Below are 27,942 nucleotides of genomic sequence, written 5' to 3' on the forward strand. Positions count from 1 at the left end.
TTTAATAAAACATGGTGGCTTTTACAATTAATCTTTACAAAAGCACGATTATTGGTAATATTTCTTTAGGTGCACAGCGTTCCATGTATGTTGGACTGTTTCCCCATTAACCCAAGCAAGCTTAAAAGTTCCTTCCTTCACAACCTCTATTATTTGATAGGGTCCTTCCCAGTTTGGTCCCAACACTCCGTCCTTGGGATCCTTACCAGCTAAAAAGAGCCTTTAGAGCACCAGGTCGCCTAAGTTAAAGACGCATCTCTTGACCCTTGAGTTGAAATAACGAGTGATCTTTTGTTGATAATGTGAGAGCTGGAGCTGCAAATCTTCTCGTTTTTTGTCAATTAGGTCGAGGGACGCGCTGTGCAATTTTTTGTTCTGGTCTTGGTCAAACGCCAAGACTCTATGCAACGTTATCTTTGATTCAACAAGAAGGACGGCCTCGCTTCCGAAAGTCAGGGAGAAAGGAGTGTGCCCCATTGGCGTTCGGTGTGAGGTCTGGTATTCCCACAGCATCTGGGGAAGCTGTTCAGGCCAAACTCCCTTAGCTTTATCCAGCCTCTTCTTATGGCTCGCTTTGAGCGTCTTGTTCACAGCCTCGACCTGCCCATTAGCCTAGGGTAGGCCATGGAGGAAAAACTTTTAACTATGTCATGCCTTTCGCAGAATTCGGTGAAGAGGTTGCTATCGAACTGGGTTCCATTATCTGACACGATCTTCTTCGGCAGTCTGAATCAGCAGACAATATTCTTAACCACGAAATCGATGACTCTTTTTTATGTTATTATCGCCAGGGGCTCCACTCCTGCCCATTTCGTGAAGTAGTCAATAGCCACCACCAGATAGCGAACTCCTCCTTTTCCCGTGGGCAGGGCACCAACTATGTCAATTCCCTAGACCGCAAACAGCCACGGGGACGAGATCATCTTCAGCTCGACTGGCGGAGCTCGAGCAATTGTGGAGAACCGCTGGCACTTGTCACACTTTTGGACGTAAAAAATTGAGTCCTTTGATAGAGTGGGCCAATAATATCCTTGCCTCAATATCTTCAAGGCCAGGCTTTGCCCCCCAGCATGATCCCCACAAAATCCCTCATGCACCTCCTGCAGAATAGTCTTGGCTTCGCCTTGCAGAACACATCGCAAAAGTGGTAGAGAAAGACCATGCCGGTACAACGTCCCGTCTACCATTGTATACCTCAGAGCTTGGTAAAGTATCCTCCTCACGTCGTTTCGCTCTTCAGGTAGCTTTCCTGTTGTGAGGTACTCGACTATGAGAGTCATCCAGGTCAGCCTAGCGATGATCATCTCGACCTCTCTCACAATTTCCTCTATGCTTGGCCTTTCCAAGAATTCCACCGGTACCAGGCCCAAGTTTTCGGTCTCCCTGGAGGTGGCGAGCTTCGCTAAGGCGTCAATATTGGCATTCTGCTCCCGAGGTATCTGTTCAACTAGGCTGTACTCAAATGTGGACAACTCTTTCTTTACCTTGGCCAGGTAGGCCGCCATCTTGGTTCCCCGCACTTGGTATTCTCCTGATACCTGGTTTACCACGAGCTGGAAATCGCTATAGCACTGGATGGAGTTGGCCTTCAGCTCTCAGGCCACCCTTAGCCCAACCAATAAAGCTTCGTACTCGGCCTTGTTGTTGGACGCTTCAAATCCGAACCGTAACGCAGAGTGGAACCGATGTCCCTCTATGGATATCAAAATGACTCTAGCTCCAAACCCGTTCTCATTAGATGAACCGTCCACAAAGACATTCCACAAGGCCCGTACCGGTTCTTCCACTGGTTCCTCTTGGAATCCCGTGCACTCTACCACAAAATCAGCCAGAGCTTGGCCTTTGATCGTAGTTTGCGGCACGTATAGTATCTTGAATTGGCTGAGCTCAATAGCCCACTTCAAAAGACGTCCTGATGCCTCAGGTTTCTGCAAAACCTACCTTAAAGGTTGATCGATTATGACGTGGATTGAATGGGACTGGAAATACAGCCTGAGCTTTCTAGAGGCCATGATAAGGCAGAACGCCATCTTTTCCATCATCGGATATCTAGATTCGGCTCCAAGGAGCCTCTTGCTAATGTAGTAGACCAGCTTCTGAGACCGGTCCTCTTCACGAACCAGCACAGCGCTAGCTGCATCTTCTGTGACAATCAGGTAAAGAAAAAGAGGTTCTCCTGTTGTTGGTTTAGACAACATGGGTGGCTCAGCTAAATGTGACTTTAGGTCGAGGAAAGCATGCTTGCACTCATCGGTCCACTCGAACTTTTTATTTCCCCGGATCAGGTTATAGAATGGCAAACACTTGTCGGTTGATTTGGAAATGAACCGATTAAGGGCCGCCACCCTTCCTGTCAGACTTTGGACGTCCTTTCACGACTGGGGTGATGGCATTTCGAGTAGCAATCTGAATTTATCGGTGTTCGCCTGTATTCCTCAGGTGTTGACTATAAAACCCATAAATTTTCCTGACGTAACCTCGAAGGTACATTTTTGGGGATTCAGCCTCATGTCGTACTATCTTAAAATCTTAAAATATTCCTTCAGATCGGGAACATGGTTATCGGCGGTTTTTGACTTGACCAACATGTCATCAACATACACTTCCGTGTTTTTCTCGATCTGATTAGCAAACATCCTGTTGACCAATCTCTGATATGTAGCTTCTGCATTCTTCAGCCCGAAGGGCATGGCTTTGTAACAATAAATGTTGGTTGGGGTCATGAAGCTAGTATGTTTCTGGTCTGCAGGGTTCATGGCGATCTGGTTATAGCCCGAGTATGCAACCATGAAGGACATGAGCCCGTGCCCCGCAATTGCATCCACCAATTGGTCAATTCTCGACAAGGGGAAGCAATTTATGGGGCAGGCTTTATTCAGATCAGAAAAGTCGATGCAGGTCCGCCACTTCCCGTTGGGCTTCGAGACCAAAACAGGATTGGCGACCCAGATCGGGTATTTTGCCTCGTAAATAAAACCGCACCTTAAGAGTCGAGCTACTTCCTCTTCTAAGGCCTCAGCTCAGGTCGTGCCCAGGCACCTTTGTTTCTGGGACTTCGCAGGCACGTTTTTGTCCAAGTTTAGGGCATGCATGATGACGCTTAGGATGATCCCTATCATATCTTCATGAAACCAGGCGAACACGTCTAAATTCTCTTGTAAAAATCTCAGCAGCTCAGCCTTTTTCTCATTACACAGGTTTTTCCTGAGCTTCACCACCTTCGAGGGGTCTCTCGGATCGATGTTCACCTCTTTGAGCTCTTCGATGGCCTGGAGCTCAGATCTATCTTCTCCTATCCTGGGGTCGATAACATCATTCAAGGTGATACCTTCCACATTGGCTTCTTGAGGTTTTTCCATCTCAAGAATAGATCCTACTTCCTGAGATTCCTCACTTCTGCCCTGAATGGTCATCGTCTGCTTCCCAGGTTGTGATTTTCCCTTCATGGAAATGCTATAGCATTCCCTGGAAGCGAGTTGATCACCTCAGACCATACATATCCCCATAGAGGAGGGGAATTTGACTGCGAGATGGCAGATAGAAGTTATGGCCTCAAATGCCATCAATGTAGGCCGACAATCGATAACCACGAACTCAAGGAGTTTAGAGACAGTTCGGGGTCCCTCTCCCAAGGTTATAACTAGCTCGATTGTTCCTATCGCTACCGACCCTTCTCCGAAAAATCCATATAGCATCATGGAGGTGGCCTTCAACTCGGTTACGGACAACCCCATTTTCTCCAGCGTGGATCGGAACAACAGATTCACCGAACTCTCATTATCGACTAGTATCCTCCTAACTCTTCGGTTGGAGAGCTGGGCGGTTATGACTAGAGGATCGTTATGGGGGAACTGGACATGGCCAACGTCCTCTTCGGTAAAAATGATTGGTTGCCTCTCCAATCGCTGCTGTTTGGGTAGATGCTGCTCCGGGATGAATTCCACTCCGTTATGAGTCTTCAACTCATTGACATATCTATTCTGGGCACCTCTGCTCGTGCCGGCCAGATGGGGGCCTCCGGAGATTGTGGATATCTCTCCTCCTATTACAGGAGGAGGGATATCCTAATTTATCCGGGGCCCGAGCTGAATTACCGGAGCTTTCGGGGTTGGTTGACCAGTAGGAACCCAATTCCGCGCATACTGAGCCAAAGTTCTGGCTCTGATGAGTGTCTCGATCTCATCTTTCAAATGCCTACAATCATCAGTGTTGTGGCCAATGTCGTTGTGGAATCGACAGAACTTGGAAGGGTCCTTCTTGGCCTTCTGGTGTTTCAAAGGCTCCGGCTTTTTCCAGGGGAGGCGGGAAGAGTTTGCTGGGAAAATGTGTTCCCTAGTGTTCGTGAGCTCGGTATAAGCTGCGTAGACTGGCTTAAAAATTTTTGCAGGCTTGTTCTTCTTCGGACAGTGTTGGCCGCCCTCGCCGCTCCCCTTTCTCTTGCCTCCACCCCCTTGGTTATTCTGGGTAACGGTTTGAGTCGTTTTCACAACATCCGTTTCCGCTCCAACGGGCTGATCAAGGGTTTGGCTGGTTCCCGCGACCGATGCTCGTGCCTCTTCCAGGTTTATCCATTCCTAGGCCTTGTTCAAGAATTCATCCATGGTGCTGACACCTCTTCTCTGGATTTCTTTCCACAGCCCGCCTCCAACGAGGATTCCAATCCTCAAATCCATAAGCTTGGAACTATCGTCTGCGTCCCTGGCTCAAGCCGCGATGTTTGCGAAACTGCTCAGGTAAGCTTTTAAAGGTTCACCGGGTTGTTGCTTCACGTTCGCCAGGGTGTCAGCTTTGACGCGGGCAGCTTGAGAAGCTCGGAATGCCCTCTTGAAATCAGCAGAAAAATTCTTCCACGAGCTGATGGAATTCTTTTTACACTGTTTAAACTACTGCCTAGCTGGCCCGATCAAGGTGGAAGGGAATATCAAGCACCTCAACTCGGGGTCGATATTATGGGCCATCATCAGGGTATTGAACATACCCAAATGATCCGACGGGTCCCCGTCTCCATCGAACTGGGATAGATGGGGCATTCAGAAACCCGGTGGGTACGTTGTGGTTGCTATGTTGGGCACAAAAAGCTCGAGCTCGTCCCCTGAGTCATACTCGTCCTTGTCCTTTTCTGACAAGAGTTTCTTCATTAGCTCCTCCATCTGAGCTAACTGTTCTAGGGTCTGGTCCTTAGTCCCTTGGTTGTTTTGAGGCCATTCAACAGCTCTAGTTCCATTGTATGTGTTAGGGGGGTTATTGTCCCTCCAAGCTTGAGCTTGGTTAGGTGGGACATTCCCACTGCCATGTACTTCGGAAAGACCATCCTCTCGGCGAGCATGACTTTCATTTCTAGCTGGATCCCCTCTCTGAAAGTTGAGGCGATCTCGAAGGTCAGCCCTCGAGGCGGCCCGAGGGCTTTGCGCCGAACTTAAGCGATTACGTAGGTCTCCACCAGATCTGCCACTTCGGTGGCTCTCGGTCCAGTAGCTCCCATTGGAAAAGCTTGGAGCCTGCTGCCGGGGGTGAGGATCCAGGACCTCCCCGCGTGCTCGTGGGCGATGGGAAGGACCGGTGGGAGGAGGATTCCTTCTGCTACTCCCGTGCACCGGAATATCTCGAGTAGGATGAGGGGGAGATGGGTATCTTATCAGCGAAGGGGAATGCCTAATTGGTGAAGCGATCCTCATCCCGTCCGGTCGGAATAAACTAGCTCGCGGTCGTTCTACTCTGCCATCTCCAGCTTCCTGCGCCCGGCGGTCTGATCGCGGCATGGGAGGGCTGGTCGGAGCAAGTTGTCTGTGCGAGCTTTCCCCGGACCTCCTCCGCGAGCTGTAACGAGCCCTTCTGGGCGCGTTCGATGATGGTGCCGAACTAGGAGTTAAGGTTCTGACTGATCGGCTAAATTGCTGATTGGCCCTGGGAAACTCCTCAAACATAGCTCCCTGGTTATGGTGTGACATGGGTTCAGAACTCGAGGTTGAGGTTCTAACTGATCGACTGGGTCTAGTCCGACTATCCCCACGGGACTTGTGAGTCCCGCTTTGCCTATTTTCGACGTTAATGTTGGTTGCAAGAGGGGGTAGTCGGGCCAAGACTTCCTCGATTTGCTTACTTGCTCTGGATAGCTGACTCCTCAACTGTATGTTCTCTATTTCTGTCGCCGTCAGGTAACCCGGGTTCGGATTTGGCAGTCGGGGCGCCGAACTCCCGGTGTCGTCCTGGCCCATCGGCTACTTTCCCGATCGCTGCTGGACCTCGGGGTTTGGTTCGTTGGATATGGCGGCATGGTGGGCCTCCTGCCCATCACGTTGATCCGCCTCGTTACCATGCCTCGACCGAGTAACCACCATGATCAATTTTTTGTGATAGCACTAATCTAAATCCTCTCAATGAAAGCACCAAACTGTTGACGCGGTTTTTCGCCAACAAATAATTATACGAATAAGTAGGATGGATTAGTGCGAATTGATAAACCATAATATGAAAAGAATTGTAATCTAGATTTTGGGAAACTAATAGCAATAGAAAGATGGTCACTCCTTTTTTTAGGTGGTTCGAAGGTAAAAATCCCTCTAGTCCACCAGTCGATATTATTGATATCTCTTGACTATTTCTTACAGAGTGCTTCTTTACAAAAAATATCCCAACCCCTTGCACTATCCAGCGTCTTGGAATTTATAGGAAGATGATATCTAGGTAGATATTGGGGTCATCCCGTGACCTCTTCATCCATCAAATCATTTATGTGACATCGATGATTAATTCCTAAACCTTGCAGTGAAGTGTGGTCTAATCAATAGGTAAGGAGGGATAATGGGCCGCATGGCCCAAATCAGGCGTGGGATGTCTGGACACACACGTTTATACTGCGTGTCCAAGAATTCAGGAATAGAATAGACATGTGACACCTGGGATATGCACGTTTATATTGCGTGGTTGACTTTACAAGGATTCAGGGGTGTTAGGCCTCTGATGCACTACGAGCTTAATGTGGTGCTAGCTTGTAGCTTTCAACATGTCGACACAATGGCTCCAGGGAGCAGCTAAATGATTAACCAGCTCAGGCTAGTTAAATTAAGGGATGGTAACAAACAGCTCCGGGTGGACGGTTGACACGTGGTAGACCGAGTCAAGCCCTTTTCTTTAGCTCGCCGAAGTGCGCGGATATTCAGAGCGTACAATGAGGAACTGGAAAAATCAAACTTTGATACTATTTAAAAGTGGCGCATGGAGCAAGAATGAGAAGAGAAGACCTACTTATAACCTCTCAGGCAGACAAGATATTTTTAGGGATTCAAATTTCCTTGAAAAATATTTGATATGGTTAAAATTTAAAATCCTTCAAAAATATCTATATTTTTAGGAATTTAAAATTCCTTGAAAAATATTTACAATTTTAGGAAATCAAATTCCTTGAAAAACTATCTTATATTTTTAGGAATTAATATTCCTTGAAAAATATTTTTTATTTTTAGGAATTAATATCCTTGAAAAATATATTATATTTTTAGGATTTCAAATTTACTTGAAAAATATATTAGATTTTTAGGAAATTGATTTTTCTTGAAAAACCTAATTATTTTTAGGAATTTCTAATTGTCCCTAAAAAAATTTGTATCGATAGTTAAAAAAAAGTACTATGTAATGTCCTAAGGGACTTGACTTTTTAGGTCTTGCTACGGTATGTTTCTCGGGCCAAGATCAAGTTTATCGTAATGTTGAAAACATTGCAATAAACTTGGGGGGCAAATGTTATCCCTAAAAAATACGAGGATGGCGTGGCAAATGCGAATGTGACATGTGACATCACAAAACGACAAAGTATTGAGGAAAGACCAACGGGCACAAAACATAGGTCTAGGACCTATGGGGAAGTCGACCAAGCCTAAGCCCCCTAGGGGTGGTTGGCCTGACCCTACCCCTAGGGAGGTCGACCTAAGTAGGCCCAAGGGCCCTAGGGGTGGTCGGCCTGACCTCTACCCTAGGGGTGATCAACCCCAGTGTGTCCAAAAGAGCGGTCGGCCTAACCCCTAACACAGGGGTGGTCGGCCTGACCCTAACCCCTAGGGTGGTCGGCTTGACATGATCAAGAAACCACCTGGGTGGTCGGCTCACCCTATTCTTCATAGGGTGGTCGACCCAAACCCCTAAGTACACTTCACTGAGAAATACTCACTCTCGTTCAAACTGAGATCAACGGGCCTAGCACCCAGAAGGTCACAACACAAAGGATCAACAGGTCTAGCACCCAGAAGGTCAAAGTCCTAGCACCCAAGCTCGGGTCGTCGGGCCTAGCACCTAAGTCTCATATACCAACAAAGACTTAACATCTTCCCAGAGGTTTCTATCATGCATTATCCACCACCATCTAGAGAAACAACGAGAAGACCCACAATCTTATAATCATGGGGAGGTGGACACGTACCTCCACTACCTGATAATCGTGTGCCAAATCATGATCCCAGTATTACTGGTCATGTAACAACCCCTGGGTACTATAAATAAAGGACCCAGGGCTTCACTTCAGGGGATCTCTTTTTCTGGAATTTTGGGAATAAAATATTTATGACGAGTGAATTCATGAGTTTGTACTGTTGTCGAGTAATTCAATACTAAAGACTAAGTGGATTAGGTCATTACTATTCATCATAATAGGGATGAACCACTATAAAATTATTGTGTATTTATTTAAGATAATCGTACTCTGTCATTTATTTTATTTATTTCGTTCAAAATGTGTCGTATACTGTACATACGGCCATTGGCCAATTTCACAGGTCAACATTTATTTTCAGAAAAAATAATTGATTTTTTTTTAATGAAATGGGTATTATTTGGTAGTGGTCAAAGTTCGGGAGACAAAATTGCTAATTATTCTATACATGGCAGAAACACATCAACAAACAAAATGCCACATCATCAATCCATTTGCCACCTAGGACGAAATCTAACAAAAGTCTCATATTTTAGAAACGTGCATAGTTCGAGGGGAATTTTTAACATCGCGAATAATTTGAGGGGCGCGATCATATAGTGGTCATAGTTTGGGGGGAAAAATGCTATTTAATCTTACAAATATTTAGTTTTTATTTTTATTTTTTTTTTGTTTTATAAGAATCTTACAAATAGGGCATGTTTGTCTCCTTAACTTAGAAACAATTTTCTATTCTAAAATATAGAAAATTGTTTTTGGAAAACAAATTATGTGTCTGGCTTTGTTTTTTGAAAACTGAGTTAAAATAAACAAGAATTTAGAAAACACCTTATTTATGTTTTCAAAAGTTGTTTTCAATTCTCTTAGTTCTCTCATCTCTCTCTCTCGATGAAAATAGAAGAAGCAGGCAAGGAACTGTAATGGAGCTCTGAGCTCCTTCTTCTCCTCCATCTCTCCGTCTCTGAGTACCTTCTCCACGCACAAATCCATTGTTCTCCTCTGTATTGTATACTGAAGCGAATTCTCTCTACATTTTAATTGTGTGTTCTTCTTATCTTACACACTTTTGTGCCCTATTTTTTTTTTCTCTTCTGATTTAACATCTCCTCATAGAAAAGCTCTCTGAGAAGTAAATTCTACCTTGTCTTCTGCCATTGATTTTACTTCATCACCTTGTTCCTCTCTTGCAGGTCATATCTTGATGTTGCACGCTTGCTAGACTTTCACTATGTTGATCCAATGACATTCGCCTGGTTCTTCAAGGTATCTCCTTCTATATATTTATATATACATATACACACACATGTACATGTATCATCTATATTCTATAGTATCTTTAGCCATGAATCCATCTCAAATTTATTCTTCTAACTTGTCTCAAATTGTTCTGTCCCCACCTCTAATCCACCAAATATATTTGCTACTTTTTTTTTTGTTGTTCTTGTTTTGGTAAACCCCAAGTCTAAGTTCATTTTATTTTTTTTTAAAATGGTTTGATGCCACAGTGTTGATTGATGAAAGACCATTTTAGTTTGGTTATGGGTATTGTTGTATTTGGATGATTACTTGTGGAAGTTTGGTTGGGTTTTATTTTGTTTATTTGATGATTAATAAATTGATGGGTATCTCTAATTTGCATTTAAATTTCCTGATGCAAATTAGACCAGTAGATTGTGTATAGATTGTTTTGGTGGTAACTTATGAATGACCAACTTTTTGGTTTCATATATCTTTTCAATGGTAATATTTTGGGCTATGCTTATAATTGAAACCACACTAAAGATTCATGGTAGAAATCTAAGGAGAGAAAAAAAAGTTGAAAGTGCAGCTGAAGCTTTTTAAGCCATGAAATGAAATTGCATGCAGATTTTCTTCGAAGGTACTGTTTCATTACATAAAATGCTTCTGTTGATTCCTTCTTTACAGGGTGCCCTTTTGTGTTTACATAACAAAACCCAAAAAAACATTATTGTACAAAGAACCTGATTCATTCACGAGTAACATCTATATATATATATTTATTTAAATATATTGCTTTGTTTGAAGTGGACTGGTCCTTGTAGTCAAGACTTTGTTTTGTTGAAGAAGAAAAACATCAAACACTTTGATAAATACTTATAACTGACTTCTGAATAATAAAGTGTGGGAAGGTTGTACTTCATTATTAGAGTTGAATAAACCATTTCAGAAAGTGATTTCTTTAGACCATAGGTCAAATGCATACATATAAATATATTCTTTTAACTTTGAAAAGTCCTATACATATATTTTGATCTTCCCAATAGTCCTAGTACTCAACTTTGAAAAGTCTTTTCACTTTTCAATTTAACTCGGATTCCCATGTTCTTCTCACACCAATGATTTATTTACTTTATTTTTAAAAAAGGGTATGTGTTGAAAATAAATGAAACTCAACAATATTGTGAACTATGTAATCCTTATTTTAATTTTGTTTATGTTAATAGTTAAAACCCTTTATGATATGCACTAGTGATATATAGTTTATGAAATTTAAACTCGGCTCAATAAATACTGTCAACAATCATATATATATACATACATGATCATGCATGATTGTTTCAAATAAATAGGATTTATTGATTATAATATTTGTGTTTGTTGTCTTATATTGGCTATGCTCTAAGCTAATTTCTAGTATGGAATATTGCTAGATTTGAAACATGGCCTTGAGATCACACATGTTGATGATGCATGTTTATGGGGACCAACTATATAGAAGATTTTCATTGATATCATGGTTAATGAAGTGAATAAAGGAAATATGGCAAGTGGTCAATTTGGCTCAAAAACATGGGCGAAAATTCTTGAGGAGTTGCAAAGTATAAGTAAGCGGAAATACTTAATTAAACAAATTAAGCAAAAGTTCAATAGGTTGCGCACTAAGTATCACGAGTTTGTTGAGTTGTTGAAACAAACTGGATTTGGATGGGATCGTGAAACCAATACTGTGGTTGCTTCTAAGGAAATATGGCAGAATTATCTAAGGGTAAGAACCAACTAAGTCTATTATTTATATAAAAAATTAGTCTTCAATCAAATTAAGTGATGAAACTAGTTTTATTTCTTATTTTAGGCACACCCAAAGGCAACACAATATCGCAAGAAAGGATGTGATCATTTTGTATTGTTGGAACTAATTTTTAGTAAGTCAACTGCCACTGGTCAGTTCCATCGTTCTGCTACTTCAAGTCCACCCAACACTGATGTTTAAAGGGAAATGGAGAATGAATTTGACCGCATAGACGCACATGATAGTGATGAGAATTATTCTACTAGTTGCTCTCATCTTGTTGGTGATGTTTTTAAATGTTCAGCAAAAAGTTCAACAACTACAAGTACAGAGTGAAAAGCTAAGAGACAAAGATCACAACAAATGAGTGAGGCAATTGTTGCATGGACTAAGGTAGCTAAAGTAAGAGCTAAGGTCACTTTAGCTAAAGCTGAAAAATACAAGAGTACAACCGAAGGAGGAGGAAGCCAAAATCATGAGTTTTCTCTCACAAATTGTATGCAAATCCTCAAAGGAATGGAAGAAGTCAGCGATGATGCCTACATGAAAGTTGTTGAGAAATTTAAGGATTCAGATTGGAGAGAGATTTTTATTAAATATGTCTACTATTAGAAAGAGAGCTTGGTTAGATAGGCTTTGACTATACTGTGATATGTTTGACTATACTATGATATGTTTGACTGTGTAGGCTTTGAGTTTTATTTTATGTGTGCTTGACATTATTATAGTATGTTATGTTAAGATAATCTAGTAGAGACTTTGTTATTAGTTTCAAATACGTATTGTTTTTTTCTAAGTTAATTATGCATGTCAAATAATTTGCAGGATTCAAAGTAATCAAACGGATGATTCTAGTTCATCTTCTGCAGATAGTGATTTTGATGATTTTTTTATGCTAAACTTTTTAAGTAATTACAATGAAAAGTTTATCAAGAAAATCCCTCAAAGAACATCTTCTTTATGTGGAGAATATTTTGTGAGAGAGTTATTAGGTGGTCATGAGAGAACATGCTATGAATTATTGCGAATGGATAAAAATGTATTCATCGAGGTTTGTACTTGTTTAAAACAAAAGGAATACATTAAGGACACACGGGAGATTAAAGTTGAAGAAGCAGTTGCCATTTTCCTTATAATTATTGGTCAAAATGTGGGAATGAGACTTATAGCAGACCGATTTCAACATTCGCTTGAAACTATTGATAGACACTTCCATTTAACATTAAAGGCAATATGTAAATTAGGACAGGATATCATTCGACCAACTCAAATTCTGTTACCTTCTCATATTGTCAACTCCTCAAAATACTACCCTTGGTTTCAGGTACTTAATATACATCCAATGTAATATAACTTTATATATAAATTATATTTTCACATATTTTTAGTTTACATTTTTCTTCGATAAATATTTGTAATGGTTTTGGATTTTTGTACTATCAGAATTGCATTGGTGCCATTGATGGAACACATGTGAGTGCATGTATCCCTACAGATAAGCAAGTCAGTTACAGAGGCCGAAAAAATGTGGTAACACAAAATGTCTTGTGTGCTTGTAACTTTGAAATGTTCTTTACTTTTGTATCTGCTGGTTGGGAGGGCACCGCAAATGATTCCAGGGTGTTTATAGATGCAATTACGAAACATAAATATAAGTTTCCATTTCCTAAAGAAGGTATTGAAAGCCTAGGATTGAATTATTATTTTATAATTTATGTAATGGTGCATATAGAAAACTAATTTTTCTTTTTGACATGTTTTATTATGTAGGTGAATACTATGTTTTGGATTCTGGGTTTCCATGCTCAAAAGGTTTTCTCCCACCATATCGTGGTGAACGATATCATTTTCAAGAATACAATAGTGGACGTAATCGACCATGTGGTATGAAAGAACTATTCAATTATAGGCATTCTTCTCTTAGGAATGTCATTGAATGGTGCTTTGGTGTACTGAAAGCATGTTTTCCTATATTGAAGATGATGCCACCTTACAAATTGAGTAGACAACCATTGATAGATATTGCTTGCTGCACTCTTCATAATTTTATTCATCAACACACACAGTATGATCATATGTTTAGAGAATGGGAAGAGAAATAACTTGAGGGTGAAGACAACATAGAGGAAGCTAACACTAGTGTGTCAAGATGTGAAGTCAATTTATCTAATGAATCTACTGTAGCAATGGCAAGATGTCGAGATCATATTGCTCAAGCTATGTGGACAGCATATAATAATATAAATTAGTCAACTATATTTTATTACTAGAAAATAATTTTAGTATTCAAATTGTGTTTATGGGGACATATTGTAGACTAATGGTGATTTTCTATCTACATTAGATTAAATATTTTACTTAAAATTTATTTAGGTATTAAAATTTTTTATATTTTTTAAGCATTATAACATTTTATTGATATTTTACTTGTAAAAATTATTTAGATATTTTTTAGATTAAATATTTTTTCCAACAATATGATATTCTGTTAATTTATATGAAAATTACCAATATTATAACTAAGTTAGATTAAATATGCATGTGACATGTCACCTTTTTATTAAAAAAATCATAATAATAAGTATTAAATAATTCTTAGATTGAGAAATTAGTAAGAGCCACAGCTGAGAATGAGATAGGATAAGACTTGAGAAGAATTTTTAGTTTCCAACAATTTTCTGGGCTCGTTTGGCTCGTTTCCGTCTCTTCCATGGCGAAGAGGGAGAAATCAGCAAGGAAGCCTGTTACTCGATCGGTTTCACAGAGCCTGCCTTCAATCCAAGAAGAAACTACGCTGGATAGAGATGTTGCTGAGGAAACTTTGATGGATGGTCTTGAGCAGAAGGTTGATTTGCCCCATGCTACTGCAGAGAAGGATTTGACGGAAGATGCTCCAAAGACGAATGGTGATTACGCAAATGCTAGGGAGTCATCGTCTAGCTAGGCGGACTCCATGGATGCAGAAGATTTTCAAGCTTCAGCCCAAAGCCATTGGAAGAATTTCAATTCGGGTAATCTCTCTTTTTCTGACCAAAAGCTTGAGTATACTGAACCGTTGTTTAAGGATGGTAAGAAAATTGCTCAAATGGATGTTGAGGAAGTTAAAAGCCAGCCGGCCAATTGGAGTTCTGCTGTTATTTGCATGGTGCTTGGAGCAAACCCACCCATGGCTGTGTTTGAAGGGTTTATCAAAAGGGTATGGGGTCATTTAGGGATTGCACAAATAGCTAGGATGACAATGGGTCTGACTATGGTTAAATTTAATGATGATGCCACAAGAGATCAGATTTTGGAAACTGGAATTCTTCACTTTGATAGGAAACCAGTGATCATTCGGCCTTGGTCTTCAGATTTGAGTGCTTTTCAAATGATACGTTCAGTTCCACTTTGGATCCGCTTACAAGATCTTGGTCTCCAATATTGGGGAAGCAAATGTCTTAGTGCTCTTGTTAGTACTTTAGGTAAACCGATCATGGTGGACAAGTTTACTCGTGAACATTCTAGAGTTCAGTTTGCTAGGATCATGGTGGAGATGGAAATTAATGATAATCCGCCTAGGACAATACAATTTTTGAACGAGCATGGCCAGTTATTAGAACAAGGGGTAGAATATGAATGGTTACTTGTGAAGTGCAAAACTTGTGCGGGATATGGCCACACTATGGCTGATTGTCGTAAGGAACAGACAGCTTAGGGGATGCTGAAGGTCTCTCCTTCAAAGAGTTCTGATATGACAGGGAGAGACAAGGGTAAGGAAGATACTGTTATTTCTGCTATGACAGGGAGAGACAAGGGTAAAGAAGATGCTGTGATTTCTGCTGGGAACTCTTCTTTACAAAAGAGTACTATTAATGAGGAAATGGTTGCTGGTAAGATAAAACTTATTCCTGAGGATTCGCTAGCTGAGAATGGCCAAATTGGGTCTAAAACTATTTGGCAATCTCCTAAGAAGGTGGTTTATAAGCAGGGGAAAGCAGAGGGATAACTCAGGCTTAGCTAAATCGGGACAGCCTCAGTCCAGTTACTTTGTGGTTCTGCAAGATCAGGTAGAGAGAGGAAAAGGAGGTTTAAGTGATCCTAGCTCATCTCATGGATAATTGTAATGTTTTGAGATGGAACTTAAGGGGTTTGAATGGTCCGAAAAAGCAGGTTGAAGTTTTGAATCTTTGTAGTAAGAATAAAGTTGGAGTGGGTGCTCTTTTAGAAACAAAAATGAGGGGGTCAAAAGTTACTGAGATGATGGCTAATAGGTTTTTGAACTGGAATTACTACTCTAGTTCGATTACTGAAGGAAGAATTCTAATAATTTGGAGAAGGGTCTTTGTTAAGGTCACTGTGATTGAAGAAACTAGTCAGTTTGTTCACTGTCAAGTTAGAATGGCTGGTTTGAATTTCCCTTCTAGTGTTACATTTGTATATGGGCGTAACACGTTGGAGGAAAGGAAGCACTTATGGCATAACTTACCTATGAGTACAGCTGATGCTTGGGTAATGTTGGGAGACTTTAATGCAGTGTTTAAAGCTAATGAAAGGGACGGAGGAAAACCTATTTCCAAAGCTGAGCTAGTTGACTCTTCTCAATGGTTAGCTAGTTCTCATCTTGATGTGCTTAATCAAACAGGTTCATTTTTTACTTGGACAAATAATCAAGAAGGCCAGGCTCGAATTTACTCTAAAATTGATCATGCTTTTGCTAATGAGAAATGGCAGGATTTATTACCTACTTCCACAGCAGTGTTCAAATGGGAAACAATCTCAGATCACTGTTCTTGCACTATATCTATTTAGACAATGGAGTTCTTGGGTGTCAAATTATTCAGGTTTTATAATTTCTGGGCAGACCATAAAAGTTTCAAAGATATGGTTATTGACAGCTGGAGTAAGCATTCTCAGGGGACTGGATTAAAGGCCCTTTACTTTAAAATTTTGCAGCTGAAACATCAGTTGAAAAAGTTTAATAGGGATCAAATAGGAGATATTGGAACTCAATTTCAGAAGGCAAAAATAGAGTTTCAGGATGCTCGTCTTCGTGCTCAGAAATTCCCAAGCGATTTAGCTCTCCAAAGTAATGTCAAGGAAGCTGCTGAAGTGTACAACAGGCAGGAACATATGTATTACAGTTTTCTGACTCAGAGAAGTAAGATAGATTGGCTAAGGAAGGGAGACTCGAATACAACCTATTTCCATGCATACTTGAAGAAACGAAAAGCTGAAAATCGAATAGCCTCGTTTATTAATGAGCAGGGCAGTTTGGTGGATAATTTTTCTGAGGTGGTTACTCATTTTTTTAACCACTTCAAGAGTATTATGGGTAGACCTAGTTCAGTTAAGAAGAAGATTAATATTCACTGTGTAGAACTGGGTCCCAAACTGAATGTTGACCATCAACTTTCCTTGTTAAAGCCGTTTTCTCATCAAGAAATTAGAGCAGCATTATTCAGTATTCCTAGTATAAAATCCCCAGGCCCTGATGGATTTGGTTCCAGGTTTTTCAAAGTCATGTGGCAGGAGATTGGTAATGAAATATGTAGAGCTATCAGTCAGTTTTTTTGATACAGGCAAAATCCATGAGGAGTTCCTTGACACCACATTGTCTCTGGTTCCCAAGTGTGAGAACACTTCAAGGGCTGGTGACTATAGGCTGATAGCTTGCTGCTCTACCATTTATAAGTGTATATCCAAGCTAATTTGTTATCTCTTAGCTAAGGTTCTTCCCTTTTTGGTTCAATCTAATCCGGGTGCTTTTGTGAAAGGCAGATCAATAGCTCACAACATAATGATTTTTCAAGACCTTATTAAGAACTATGGGATATCAGCTACTTCCCCAAGGTGTGCTATTAAAATAGATATTATCAAAGCCTATGACACAGTTGACTGGTGGTTTATTGGCAATCTATTATCAGCGTTGTGTTTCCCTGAGAGATTTATCAAATGGATAATGACCTGCCTGACAAACACCTCTTACTTATTACTTATGAATGGCAAGGTTCAAGGAACGTTTAAGGGTGAAAAGGGGCTTAGGCAAGGGGATCCTTTGTCCACCCTTTTATTTGTTTTAATCATGGAATATCTAACTCGGAGGCTCCAAATGGCTGCGCTTGACTCATCTTTTAGACACCATCCGATGTGTAAAAGTTTGAATTTACTTAATCTTTGTTTTGCAAATGACTTACTCTTGTTCTGTAAAGGCACAATGGCTTCTGTTCAAGTGCTGAAGAAAGCCCTTGAGGATTTTAGCTCTGTTTCTGGGTTGGAAATTAATACCAGCAAGTCTCATGTGTACTTTGGAGGGCTTTCAGTCGAGGACAGGAAGTGGCTTGCTGCTGAGTTGCAGCTGAGAGAAGGCAATTTTCCCCTTGAATATCTTGGGGTACCTTTGAGGCCAACAAAATGGAAGCATGAAGATTGTGACATCATTATTCAAAAATTTAGAGTGCGAATTCATAACTGGGCAAGTAGGCACCTATCTTTTCCTGGTAGAATTCAGCTTATTCACTCTGTGCTTTTTGGTCTAAGAAACTATTGGATGGGGATATTTACTCTTCCGCAAAGTATTATCAAGGAGATTGAGAAATTATGTCGAAGCTTTCTTTGGGGAGTAAATGCAAACATAAATAAAATTCATTTAGCTTCTTGGAATAAGGTCTGTCTCCCTAAAGTTTATGGTGGTCTTGGATTCAAGAATGGCTTAGCTTGGAACAAAGCAATATTAGCTAAGTACATTTGGGCTATCATTGAGAAGCAGGATTTGCTGTGGGTTAAGTGGATAAATGCATTATACTTAAAAGGGACTGAGTTCTGGTCTTATCAGATTCCTTCTGACACTAGCTGGTATTGGAGAAAACTTTGTAACCTCAGGGATATCTACAACTATGAAGAGATTAAGGTTGTTGGTCATGCTGGGAAGTTTCACCCTTATAAGCTGTATAACAGTTCACTTTGCCAGCAACAAATAGGCTATCACAAAGCTGTTTGGTGCCGACTGTCCTTACCTAAACATAGATTTCTGCTTTGGCAAACAGTTAATTCTCATCTATTAACCTGTGACAATTTGGTTAGGTTCAATGTGATGCTCGAATCCCAGCTTTGTCCAGTATGTGGAGTAGTTAATGAGTCCCATGGCCACTTGTTTTTTGATTGCTGTCTATCTAGGCAAGTCCTCATAACTATTTTTAGCTGGATGGGGTTTCAAGCGTGGCCAATTGACTTCCCTAGTTGGCTGGTTTGGCTATCTAACAGGAGGTCTGGTGTGACAGCTGACATCATTATTTCGGTGCTAGTAGCTGTGGTGTATGGAATATGGAGGAACCGAAATCGTTGTATGTTTGATAGTTGTTCTTGGTCAGCAAAAAGCATAACTACTAATATAAAATTAAGGATGAAGTATAGATTTTTCATTGTACAAAACAGGAAACTTTCAGTTCAAGAGCAGAGGTTTTTAGATAGATTAACCATGTAATTCTAGTTTTGAGTTTTTTGCTGTTTCTTTTAGCTTGGGTTGGAGGGTTTTTCCCTTTTGGTTTCGGTTGTAAGTATTGACTGTTTTGTTCATTGTTTGGTTTGCTAGTTGATTAATGAAGTAACCTTCTTCTTGATAAAAAAAAAAAGTATTAAATAATTCTTGTAAGAAAAATGTGTTTTCTAAAAACTGCTTGTTTTTTTTATCATCCAAGCATGTTTTTGGTTTCTAAAATTTTTTTTAGAAAACATTAGCCAAACACCATTACATTTTGACAACTACAAAAATTGTTTTCTATTCTCATTTTTGAAAATACAATTTTGAAAACAGAAAACATAAAACAATGCCAAACACCCTCTTAGTTTTATTTGATTTGTTTTTGTTTTATAAGAATTTGTGTTATTTTTGTAGAAGAGAAGAAATAAATTGATATGAAGAAGAAGAAGCCCATGTTTAAAGAAGAAAAAGGCCCAGCCCGTGAGCCATTTAGCACCATTGGAGCCACACCAAGCCGCCTCCAAACCACTACCAAGCCGAGCTTTATAGTCTCCTTCTATCAAGTGTCATCTTATGAGTCTTTTATCATCATATGGTCCCCACGTGTGTCACTCTCTCCAGCCGCAATTGTGAGCCACACATTATACACGCGCGACTAAGGGAGGATTTTCAGCAAAATGTTGTCAAAGGAATGTGGGTCCCGCCTCCTTTTCCCACAAAAATAGGATATCATTCAAATATCAAAATACAAAATTAAATAAATTAGTTTTTAATTATTATTTAAATTTTAAATTTAGATTTTTATTTTTCTGACTAATTTCGAAAATTTTGGAACCATTATTAACAGAGGGGTTTCCTCTCTATTTTAGATACACTTTTTATTTAGAAGAAATTATTTGGAATTATTTTTGGAGTGAATTTTATAGAAAATTAAAGTGTTTTTGTTCATCAATTCTATCAGTCTTCATCTCTTTCTTTATTTTCTCTATGAATTCTAGTGCTTATTATTTAAATATGTCTAGCTAAATTTCTATTTAGTTAAGGTTGATTTCAAACCCCTAAATATGTTTTTTTTTTTATTTATTGATAATTTTTATTTATTATTTTTCAAACCCCTAAATATGTTTTTGTTTATTTATTGATAATTTTTATTTATTATTTCCATCTATTTCAAATTGCTTATATTTTTCTATGCTTAATATTATGATTCTTGTTTTTTATCTTGTTTAGATATGATTTAAATAAGAATTTAATGCCATCTTGGAATTGTAATTCACCTAATAGTCTAATATTTTAAGTGTTTGTGGTAGTTCATTATGAGGGACTATGGTCAAACTCTTCTTTAATTGTGATAAAAACATTGCGTAAGTTAAATGAATCATGCTTGTTAAATTTGTTTCTCGGATCAATCGTCTCTATAGAATTTAATGCTTCCACTAGGTTAACTCTTTGGTGTTTTTCCTTTAGGTTATTTAGTGAAAAGAATTAGTCAAGAGAGCTTTTCCTTTAATTAATGTGCATAAGAGGGATTGAGGTAATTACTGTTTTTGTGTTATCTACGGTTGATACTTTGATAGGAAATAGGGACTGATATTATAAACGAATAATTGGAAGCGTGTTTAGTGGGGGAGAATGAACTCTTAACTATCTTTAATCCTGAATTTTTCTTTATTTATATTATTTATTGTTTTTATTCTTAAATTCTCAAAATCCCATTTTTATAAACTTTTGTTTTTGAATAATAAATTGAATTAATAGCCCTCGTGGATCGACCCTCACTACCGATTTACTAATAGTTTAGTGATAATAAGGAATAAATGATTATTAAATTTTATACAGAAAACGACATGCATCAAGTATCATATATTAAAGAGTCAAAAGCTCCTCATTCTCATCAAACTGTACCCTGGCTTGCAAACATAGACTAGTAATCAAACTAGGAAAATACAACCCCACATTTTGAGTGAACAATGCACAATGGATTTTGGAGACTACAATCCTACCAATATCTACAGTCATACCGAACAAAAAAAAAACATAAAGTAATACTGCCTTATCAGGAATAATAGTAGTCACATAACTACTTGGCATCAGATTAGCACAGAAGAAATTCAGCCAAATTTCTTTTTTTCTCTTGTCAATAAGTTAAAAGGAAAACCTATTCTAACTGTCCCATTGAATGTCCATTTGTAATGCCCCGCGTTTAGGGCACCGAGTAAACACCAATTCGAATATTTTGATTCCCTGTATTATATATTATGTCAAGGGAACATTTTATTTTACAAGAAGTTATGATGTGTGAATGCTTACCATGCTGTGGTAAGTGTGGTTTTGGTTTTAGAAACCGAGACCTTTGGTCGTGGACCGGGTCGAAAACCCTAATCGTGTAAAAATCTTGGATTAATTAAATAGGAAATACTATGGCATAAAAATATTAATTTTTTTTTCTGACACTGGGACTTTATAGTCGAGCCAATAAAGTTAAGAAAAAATGATTGAGGATTTAATTCCAATCGACTTGGTTTAAGAATGAAAAATCTTGCCCAAGCCCCCAAGGGCATTTTGGTCAATTTGAGTAAATTACCAAAATTATGTCTTATGTGACAAAATTTATTTTTGGTCACATTTATTTAAATAATTTTATCTTGGGATATTTAAAAATCATAAGGTAAAATTTTGGTTAAAAATTAGAAGTGAAATTACCAAAAGATCCTTGAATGCCTTAAAGTGTGGTAAAATTTGGCAAGGGCATAAAAGTCTTTTCACAAGGGAGGAGAGAGAAAGGTGGGCGGCTAGGTTATGCCTATGCACTCGAGTGTCTTATGACACATATCATAGGGAAGATTAAGAGACTACCCTATTGATTAGTGCTCTTCCATATTTTTGTCCTTAATCCTTTTTCACCAAAACTACACACTTCTCTCAAAAATCATTTTTTTCCACTCAAGCAAACTTTCTCTCTTCCCCTACACTCCCAAAACCGAAACCCTAAGTCCCCTAAACCTCCATTTCTGCATTTCTTCTCTTCTTCACAAGCTCAAGAGTACTCACCTCCATTGAAGAAAGGAGATCTTCAAGAGTTCTAGCATTGTGAGTTTCGGATTATAGCTCTTTCTTCTCTTCTTTTTTTTCTTTCAAATCTGAAACCCTAAGGGGATTTTCTTTGGATGCATGTGGTTCTAATGGCCATGCATGGCATGGATTTTGTGTTCTAGGAAAAAAAGGGAAGTGGTTCTAAGGAGATTTCAAGGTTTGGAAGCTCTTTGGTGCTTTAGTGATAATCAAGGTAAGATTTTAGCATTTAGTTAAGTTTTTTCTCTCTTTCCACTCATCTTCATTTTATACCCTAACACTCTCTAAAAATCTGCATGTGAAACCCATGGGGATCGGTTTGAGGGTATAGAATCCAAGAAGGATGTTTGGACAAGCTAAGGACTATCATCTCCAAGCCAGAACCATCAAAGGTAGGTTTTTGGTTGGATTTGAGTTGCTTTTGGTTATTGATGTTAGATCTGGTTATATAGGTTGTTTTGTTGGTTTTTGAAGTTTATTTTATGCTTGAGAGTTAGATTGGTTGATTTGTTGATTTGCATGCATGCATGTGGCTAGGGTTTTGCTAGTTGCGTTTAGTTTTGCTAGAATGTGTAAAAATGCATTCTGCCAAGTTTTCGTGGTCAGACTTCCAAAGGATCAGATCGTACCCTACTACCTCTATTTGTGGAAATAATTTTTATGTTTGCATATTTCCAGATGAGTACATGAATTTAGGTTTTTGAAAATAAAAAACAAGTGTTTTCAAACCGAAGTTATGAACTTTTTGGCATCTTGATGTAAATCTGAAAAATTTATGGGTAGCATGCACTGCCCAGATTGTTTTGACTTTTGAACGGGTTTTACTAATAAAAAAGCTATGAAATTTTGTAAGATGTTAGTTTAAACATGTATAAGGGTCACTGTTAAATTTTAAATAAAAATATGTTAAGGTATAAGAGATATGATTTTTCAAAGTTTTCCCTAGAATCTACAAACAAAACTTCTGGGTAGCAAGCCCTGCCCAGATATCTTTAACCATTTGGTTGAGTTTTATAATTCCAAAAATTATGAATTTATTTGGGAAGTTAATTTAGCCATGTATAAAGATTCCTATAAAATTTCAAAAAGAACTGGGCTACTGTGTAAGAGAAATAAATTTTCAAACTTACCATAAAAACTGGGAAAAATTCTGGGTAGTAGGCACAGCCTAGCTTGATTTAAAAATTTGAATAGGTTTTTCCATCCCAAAAATTATAAAATTTTTAAGAGAATTAGTCAAGATGTGTAAAAATCCTTCTGTAAAATTTGGGAGAAAATGAGTTACGGTTTAAGAGAAATAATTTTTCCAAATTTCCCTAAAAACTGAAAGGTACCAATTTCGAACCTTAACGAAAAGTTGATTTTCTCTTAAAAAAAAACAACATAAAGAGAGATCCTAGGTTATGGGTAAGAATTGGTAAGAATGGGAGTTTGAGTTTTGTAGAACATTTAAGAGAGCGATATGACATTGTTCAACATTATTTGAAATGGATCAATAAGCGGTATTTTGGTAAATAATAGAAAATGGTAAATTTTCATAAGAGGACAACAAGCTGATATTTTCTAAAGATATGGGTTGAGTATAACTCCTTTTTCCTAAAACCAAAATACGAGTTATCCGATAAGTGAGTTCTTCATTTAAAGAATATTAAAATGCATGGCACAGTGAGCGTGTCGCGGCGAGACTGATTTACCTATGATACGGTTAAGATTGAAATGAAATTCGGCCTTATACTGTGAAGTGTATAAGAGACTATAGTATAGAGTCCCTAAGAATTTATTTCATGTAGCTATTGTGGAATATAACTATAAGAATATGCCATAGTTTAATCCGAGTTACTGTGTGGTTTCACTACAGTGTTATCTAAGCGTGAAGGCTTGCTTCTAGATAGAATGTTTCCACAAGCAAGCGCTAAGGAATTTGGGTAAGACAACTTATGATATGTTTAGCTACTACACGTTAATGACTAGTTTAGATAACTGAGTTATTAGTTAATAATTTGAACTAGTCCTAGAAGGTTTACTCAAGACCCGTGGTCCTAGAGAATTCGCATACTCATGACTAAGGTAAGCAGTCCGGCTAGCTACCGCGATGACTATGAACCCCGGCTCACCACCTGGGAACTATGTGAGAAACCGGTTCGCCACCGATGCCTGTGTGGCTAAGGTCGGTTGGCGATCACAATATGTAAGAAGCCCGGCTTAACACCCATGACATAAGAGTCTGGCTAGCTACCGCGACGACTATGAACTCCCGCTAGCCCCTGGGGAACTATGTGTGAAACCTGTTCGCCACTGATGTCTATATGACGAAGGTCGGGGTTGCCACTGCAATATGTAAGAAGTCCGGCTGGCTACCACAACAGCTATGAACTCCAGCTAGCCACCAGGGAAGTATGTGAGAAACCGGTTTGCCACTAGTGTTTGTGTGACTAAGGTCAGTTGGCCATCGCAATATGTAAGAAGTCTGGCTTAATACCCGTGACATAAATGTCCATTTAAACTCTGGGACACATAAGTAAGTTGATTCTGAGTCCGGCTAGCTACTGTGATAACTATGAACTTTGGCTAGCCACCGGGGAACTATGTGAGAAACCGGTTCGCTACCGATGTTTGTGTGACTAAGATCGGTTGGGCACCGCAATATGAAGAAGTCTAGCTTAACACCCGTGGCATAAGAGTCCGGTTAAACTCCGTGGCACGTAAGCAAGTTAATTTCGGAATCAAATTTCTATGGCTAAGAAAATATGTTGAATTCCTCTTGGAGTCTCGGTAACCGGTGTAACTAGTTTACACCCGTCAAAGATATGGTAAGATATGTTAAGCTATGGTAATGTATGTTGAGATATGTTAAGCTATGTTGAAGGTTCCTACGGAACCCTAAGTAAGTTTGTATGTTATGATACGAATGACTAAGTATGTATGTTACCAGTCAAGACTGTATGTATGCTCTAGAATTTTCTGCATGCAGGTGTACTTTTAGGTTATAAATTCTGGTTATGAGGCATGACCATAAGTTTGCCAAGACGTTCTCACATTCTTAAATTGTATGTTAGGGTTCAGTTTCATCAGAATCCTATTCTTGATTGATTATCTGCTTAGTTACAGTTAGTTAAGTTCTTGCTCTATTTATGTGGTTATGTTTGTTAAGTTGTTCTTACTAAGCATTTCACTTACCTAGTTGTTTTGTGTTGTAGGTAAGCTCAAATGCAAAGTGGATCAGTGAGCGTTGGAGTTTAGCTGCGAGGATGTACATGTGGACCGACCTTTTGGGAATTTATGTTTATGGGGATTAGAACCCATATGATAACTAATAGTTTATTTTGGGCACGTTGAATGTTTTAAAATTATGACACTTTAATTCACTTTTATGTATGCACATACTTCTAAACTATTGCATGTTTTGAAAAGTTTTTTTTATGGATTTTCGGTTACCTTATTTTTAGAAAACGGTTATGTTTTTTCGTAAATTATGTTATGATATTTTATGGGACGTTACACCTTTGACTCCAAATGTAATGATCCAAATAATTTACAAGACTAATAATGTGGAATAGTAATAATTTTAACCTAAGAATGACTCAAAAATCCCTATAAAAAAACTTTTAAAAAATATGCTTTAGTTTGGAAGTATGCGCATACTTAAAAAGTGATTACAACATTATAAAGTTCTAAACATTCAAAATACATAGTCCATAATATGCTCTTATAAAAGTAAGACATATTTTTCAAAATTGTAGATTTCCCACGATCGGGCCACAGACATGTACATGTCCACAACGCAGACTCCAACGCTCACTACTCTGCCTTGCCTTTCAGCTTTCCTACAACATGAAACAACTTGGTAAGCCAAAACGCTTTGTAAGATCAACCCAAAACAAATAACATTAATAAAGACAGCCAAGTTTTGGCCATAACAACAACATTCAATAATCTAACAAGAATAAGGGTTCTAGTATAACCAGACCCTCAACATAAAATTCAGGAGCGTGTAAACGTCCTGGCAAACTTGTGGTCATACCCAATAACCAAAATTCAAAATCGAACCTCAATGTATAAGATTCCAGAGAAATATATATAGATAAATCTCTATAACCCTAGAGTAGTTAGAACAATGACTGAGAAACCTTATCACCAACAACACTAACAAATACCATTCTAGAGGCAACTTATAATTCCGACACCAAATAAGTTCTCCACAACTTATATACCTATGCAATTCGGATCATCACATACTAATATTGTTCATAAAGTGCATGCATCACATCAATAATCTCTCTATTTCATTCATGTATTTAATTGAATTAATGAATCCTAACATCAATTAGAGAGCATGCATCATATCATTATTCAATTAAACAGTAGTCATATCAATCGTCAACTACTGTCACGGGTGTGGCAGCATTAGTCTTATAATGGTCCACGGTTATTGGGCCCTCAGCCTCACTAACATATTTTATTGCCGTTAGTACCATTAGTGCCATTAATGGCATTAGTGCCATTATGTATTCTTACCTCCTCATAGGCATACAAGCTCTGTGGAATACTTCTCTCAGCCATTTCATCAATGTCAGAATTAAAATTGGACTCATGTCCTCTAGGATAACACCATTATAGACTTTTTACAACAATTCTGTATACTTGTGCTCCTTACCTAAATCTATCAAGCAATACACTAGTCATTCATATTGTAGTCAAAGAAGTCAGGATTGACTTACCAGTAGTCCTCAGCAACATGCAAGCTTTTCTTCTACTAAAAGTTTCGTCAGTACTGTAGTTAGTCATACAATACACTAAGATTAATTATGGATATTTATAATTATTATGTTTTCTTTGGGCATTAAGATCAATATAGAAAATATTGAACTAGTACAACAATTCGTTATTGGTTTTTCAAATCTTCCCTCTAAGTCCTCGAGAACCTTAGATTTTTTAGATAGGTTTGACCCTAATTACTTTTCAAGATTTATTCTATTCTTGACCCTAGCTAGATTATCTAAATGAAGAGTACAAATGATTTGTTTTTCCCTTAATTAATTTGGAAAATAGGCTTTGGACCCCTTTTTATTAATTTAATTATTTTAAGGTGAAAACTTAACATTATAAGTTAATTATATTTATCGAGGTGAAAATCTAAGCCTACTTTTGATTATCCTTTTAAAAAAAAATATTGGTAAAAAGTCTCAAAATATTTCCAAGTGTTGAAAAACGGTTCCATTTGTGAAAATTTCCAAACTTTGGAAAGCTGCCTTTTTAATTATTTAAACTCAAAAGTTCCCAATTTTTACAAAGCTATTCTTGAATATCCCAAGAAGTTTCATACTAATTTTTAGACAAAAATACACATTTTAACTATGTTAAAGTTGTCACCAAAAAGTGTGGTCTGAAGCAGTTTTATTTACAATCTAGATTTTTCCTAAACTTAGGAGACATACAAAATCCAGTCGGCTTGGTAAGTGAAAATTAGGTTATTCTAGAAATATCTTTGAGAAAAATTAGGCTAAAATTATATTTTTTCTTGGTAAAAAACGTTCACCAAGGTGGCTTCCTAGAATGTTGTATTTCTAAATCTTATATTTTCTTCTAAACTTAGAAGTATAAAATTCCTAGCCTTTTTATTATCTTTCTAATAAACTTTTCCAATTTGAATACCAATACAAAGAGAGTGTGTAGTTTAAAAATCAGCCTAAAATATTTAATTTTTCCTACTCAAACATTTTTCCAAAATGCATGGGACAAACTAACCAAAAAAGATTTTTCAGATTTCTTGTAAACTTTAACATTTTATAACTCCCATTATATTAATCATATTTCCATGAAACTTTCCAGATTTAAACTTTGATCTACTATAAAAAATAATTCACAAAATTTAATGCAAAAATACTTTGATTTACCCACTCAACATACTGCCTAGAATTCATGAATCCTGTCTGCCAACATTTTTCCAGATTTGTACAAGTT

The 27,942-nt window shown here is 38.2% G+C and overlaps 2 protein-coding genes across 2 annotated transcripts; both read left to right on the forward strand.

The window, feature by feature from the left end:
• Positions 1–11,660: 11,660 nt before the first annotated feature.
• Positions 11,661–13,555, forward strand: LOC133806306 (uncharacterized). Its single transcript, XM_062244427.1, has 4 exons — positions 11,661–11,785; positions 12,279–12,777; positions 12,897–13,128; positions 13,224–13,555. The coding sequence occupies exons 1-4, from the start codon at positions 11,661–11,663 to the stop codon at positions 13,553–13,555; spliced, it is 1,188 nt and encodes a 395-aa protein (XP_062100411.1).
• An 851-nt stretch (positions 13,556–14,406) lies between these two features.
• LOC133806307 (uncharacterized) lies at positions 14,407–15,147 on the forward strand. The gene has a single exon (XM_062244428.1). It carries the CDS (start codon positions 14,407–14,409, stop codon positions 15,145–15,147), a length of 741 nt encoding a protein of 246 aa, XP_062100412.1.
• The last annotated feature ends 12,795 nt before the right edge of the window (positions 15,148–27,942 follow it).

The sequence above is a fragment of the Humulus lupulus genome, chromosome X (genome assembly GCF_963169125.1).
Source record: "Humulus lupulus chromosome X, drHumLupu1.1, whole genome shotgun sequence".
NCBI classification, from domain to species: Eukaryota; Viridiplantae; Streptophyta; class Magnoliopsida; order Rosales; family Cannabaceae; genus Humulus; species Humulus lupulus.

Excerpts from the sequence above, each read along its gene's own strand:
- LOC133806307 (XM_062244428.1), top strand. The coding sequence starts at position 14,407 with ATGGATGCAGAAGATTTTCAAGCTTCAGCCCAAAGCCATTGGAAGAAT.
- LOC133806306 (XM_062244427.1), top strand. The coding sequence starts at position 11,661 with ATGGAGAATGAATTTGACCGCATAGACGCACATGATAGTGATGAGAAT. Across the intron at positions 11,786-12,278 it reads TCAACAACTACAAGTACAGA|GATTCAAAGTAATCAAACGG; the intron begins GTGAAAAGCTAA and ends AATAATTTGCAG. Across the intron at positions 13,129-13,223 it reads GTTTCCATTTCCTAAAGAAG|GTGAATACTATGTTTTGGAT; the intron begins GTATTGAAAGCC and ends TTTATTATGTAG.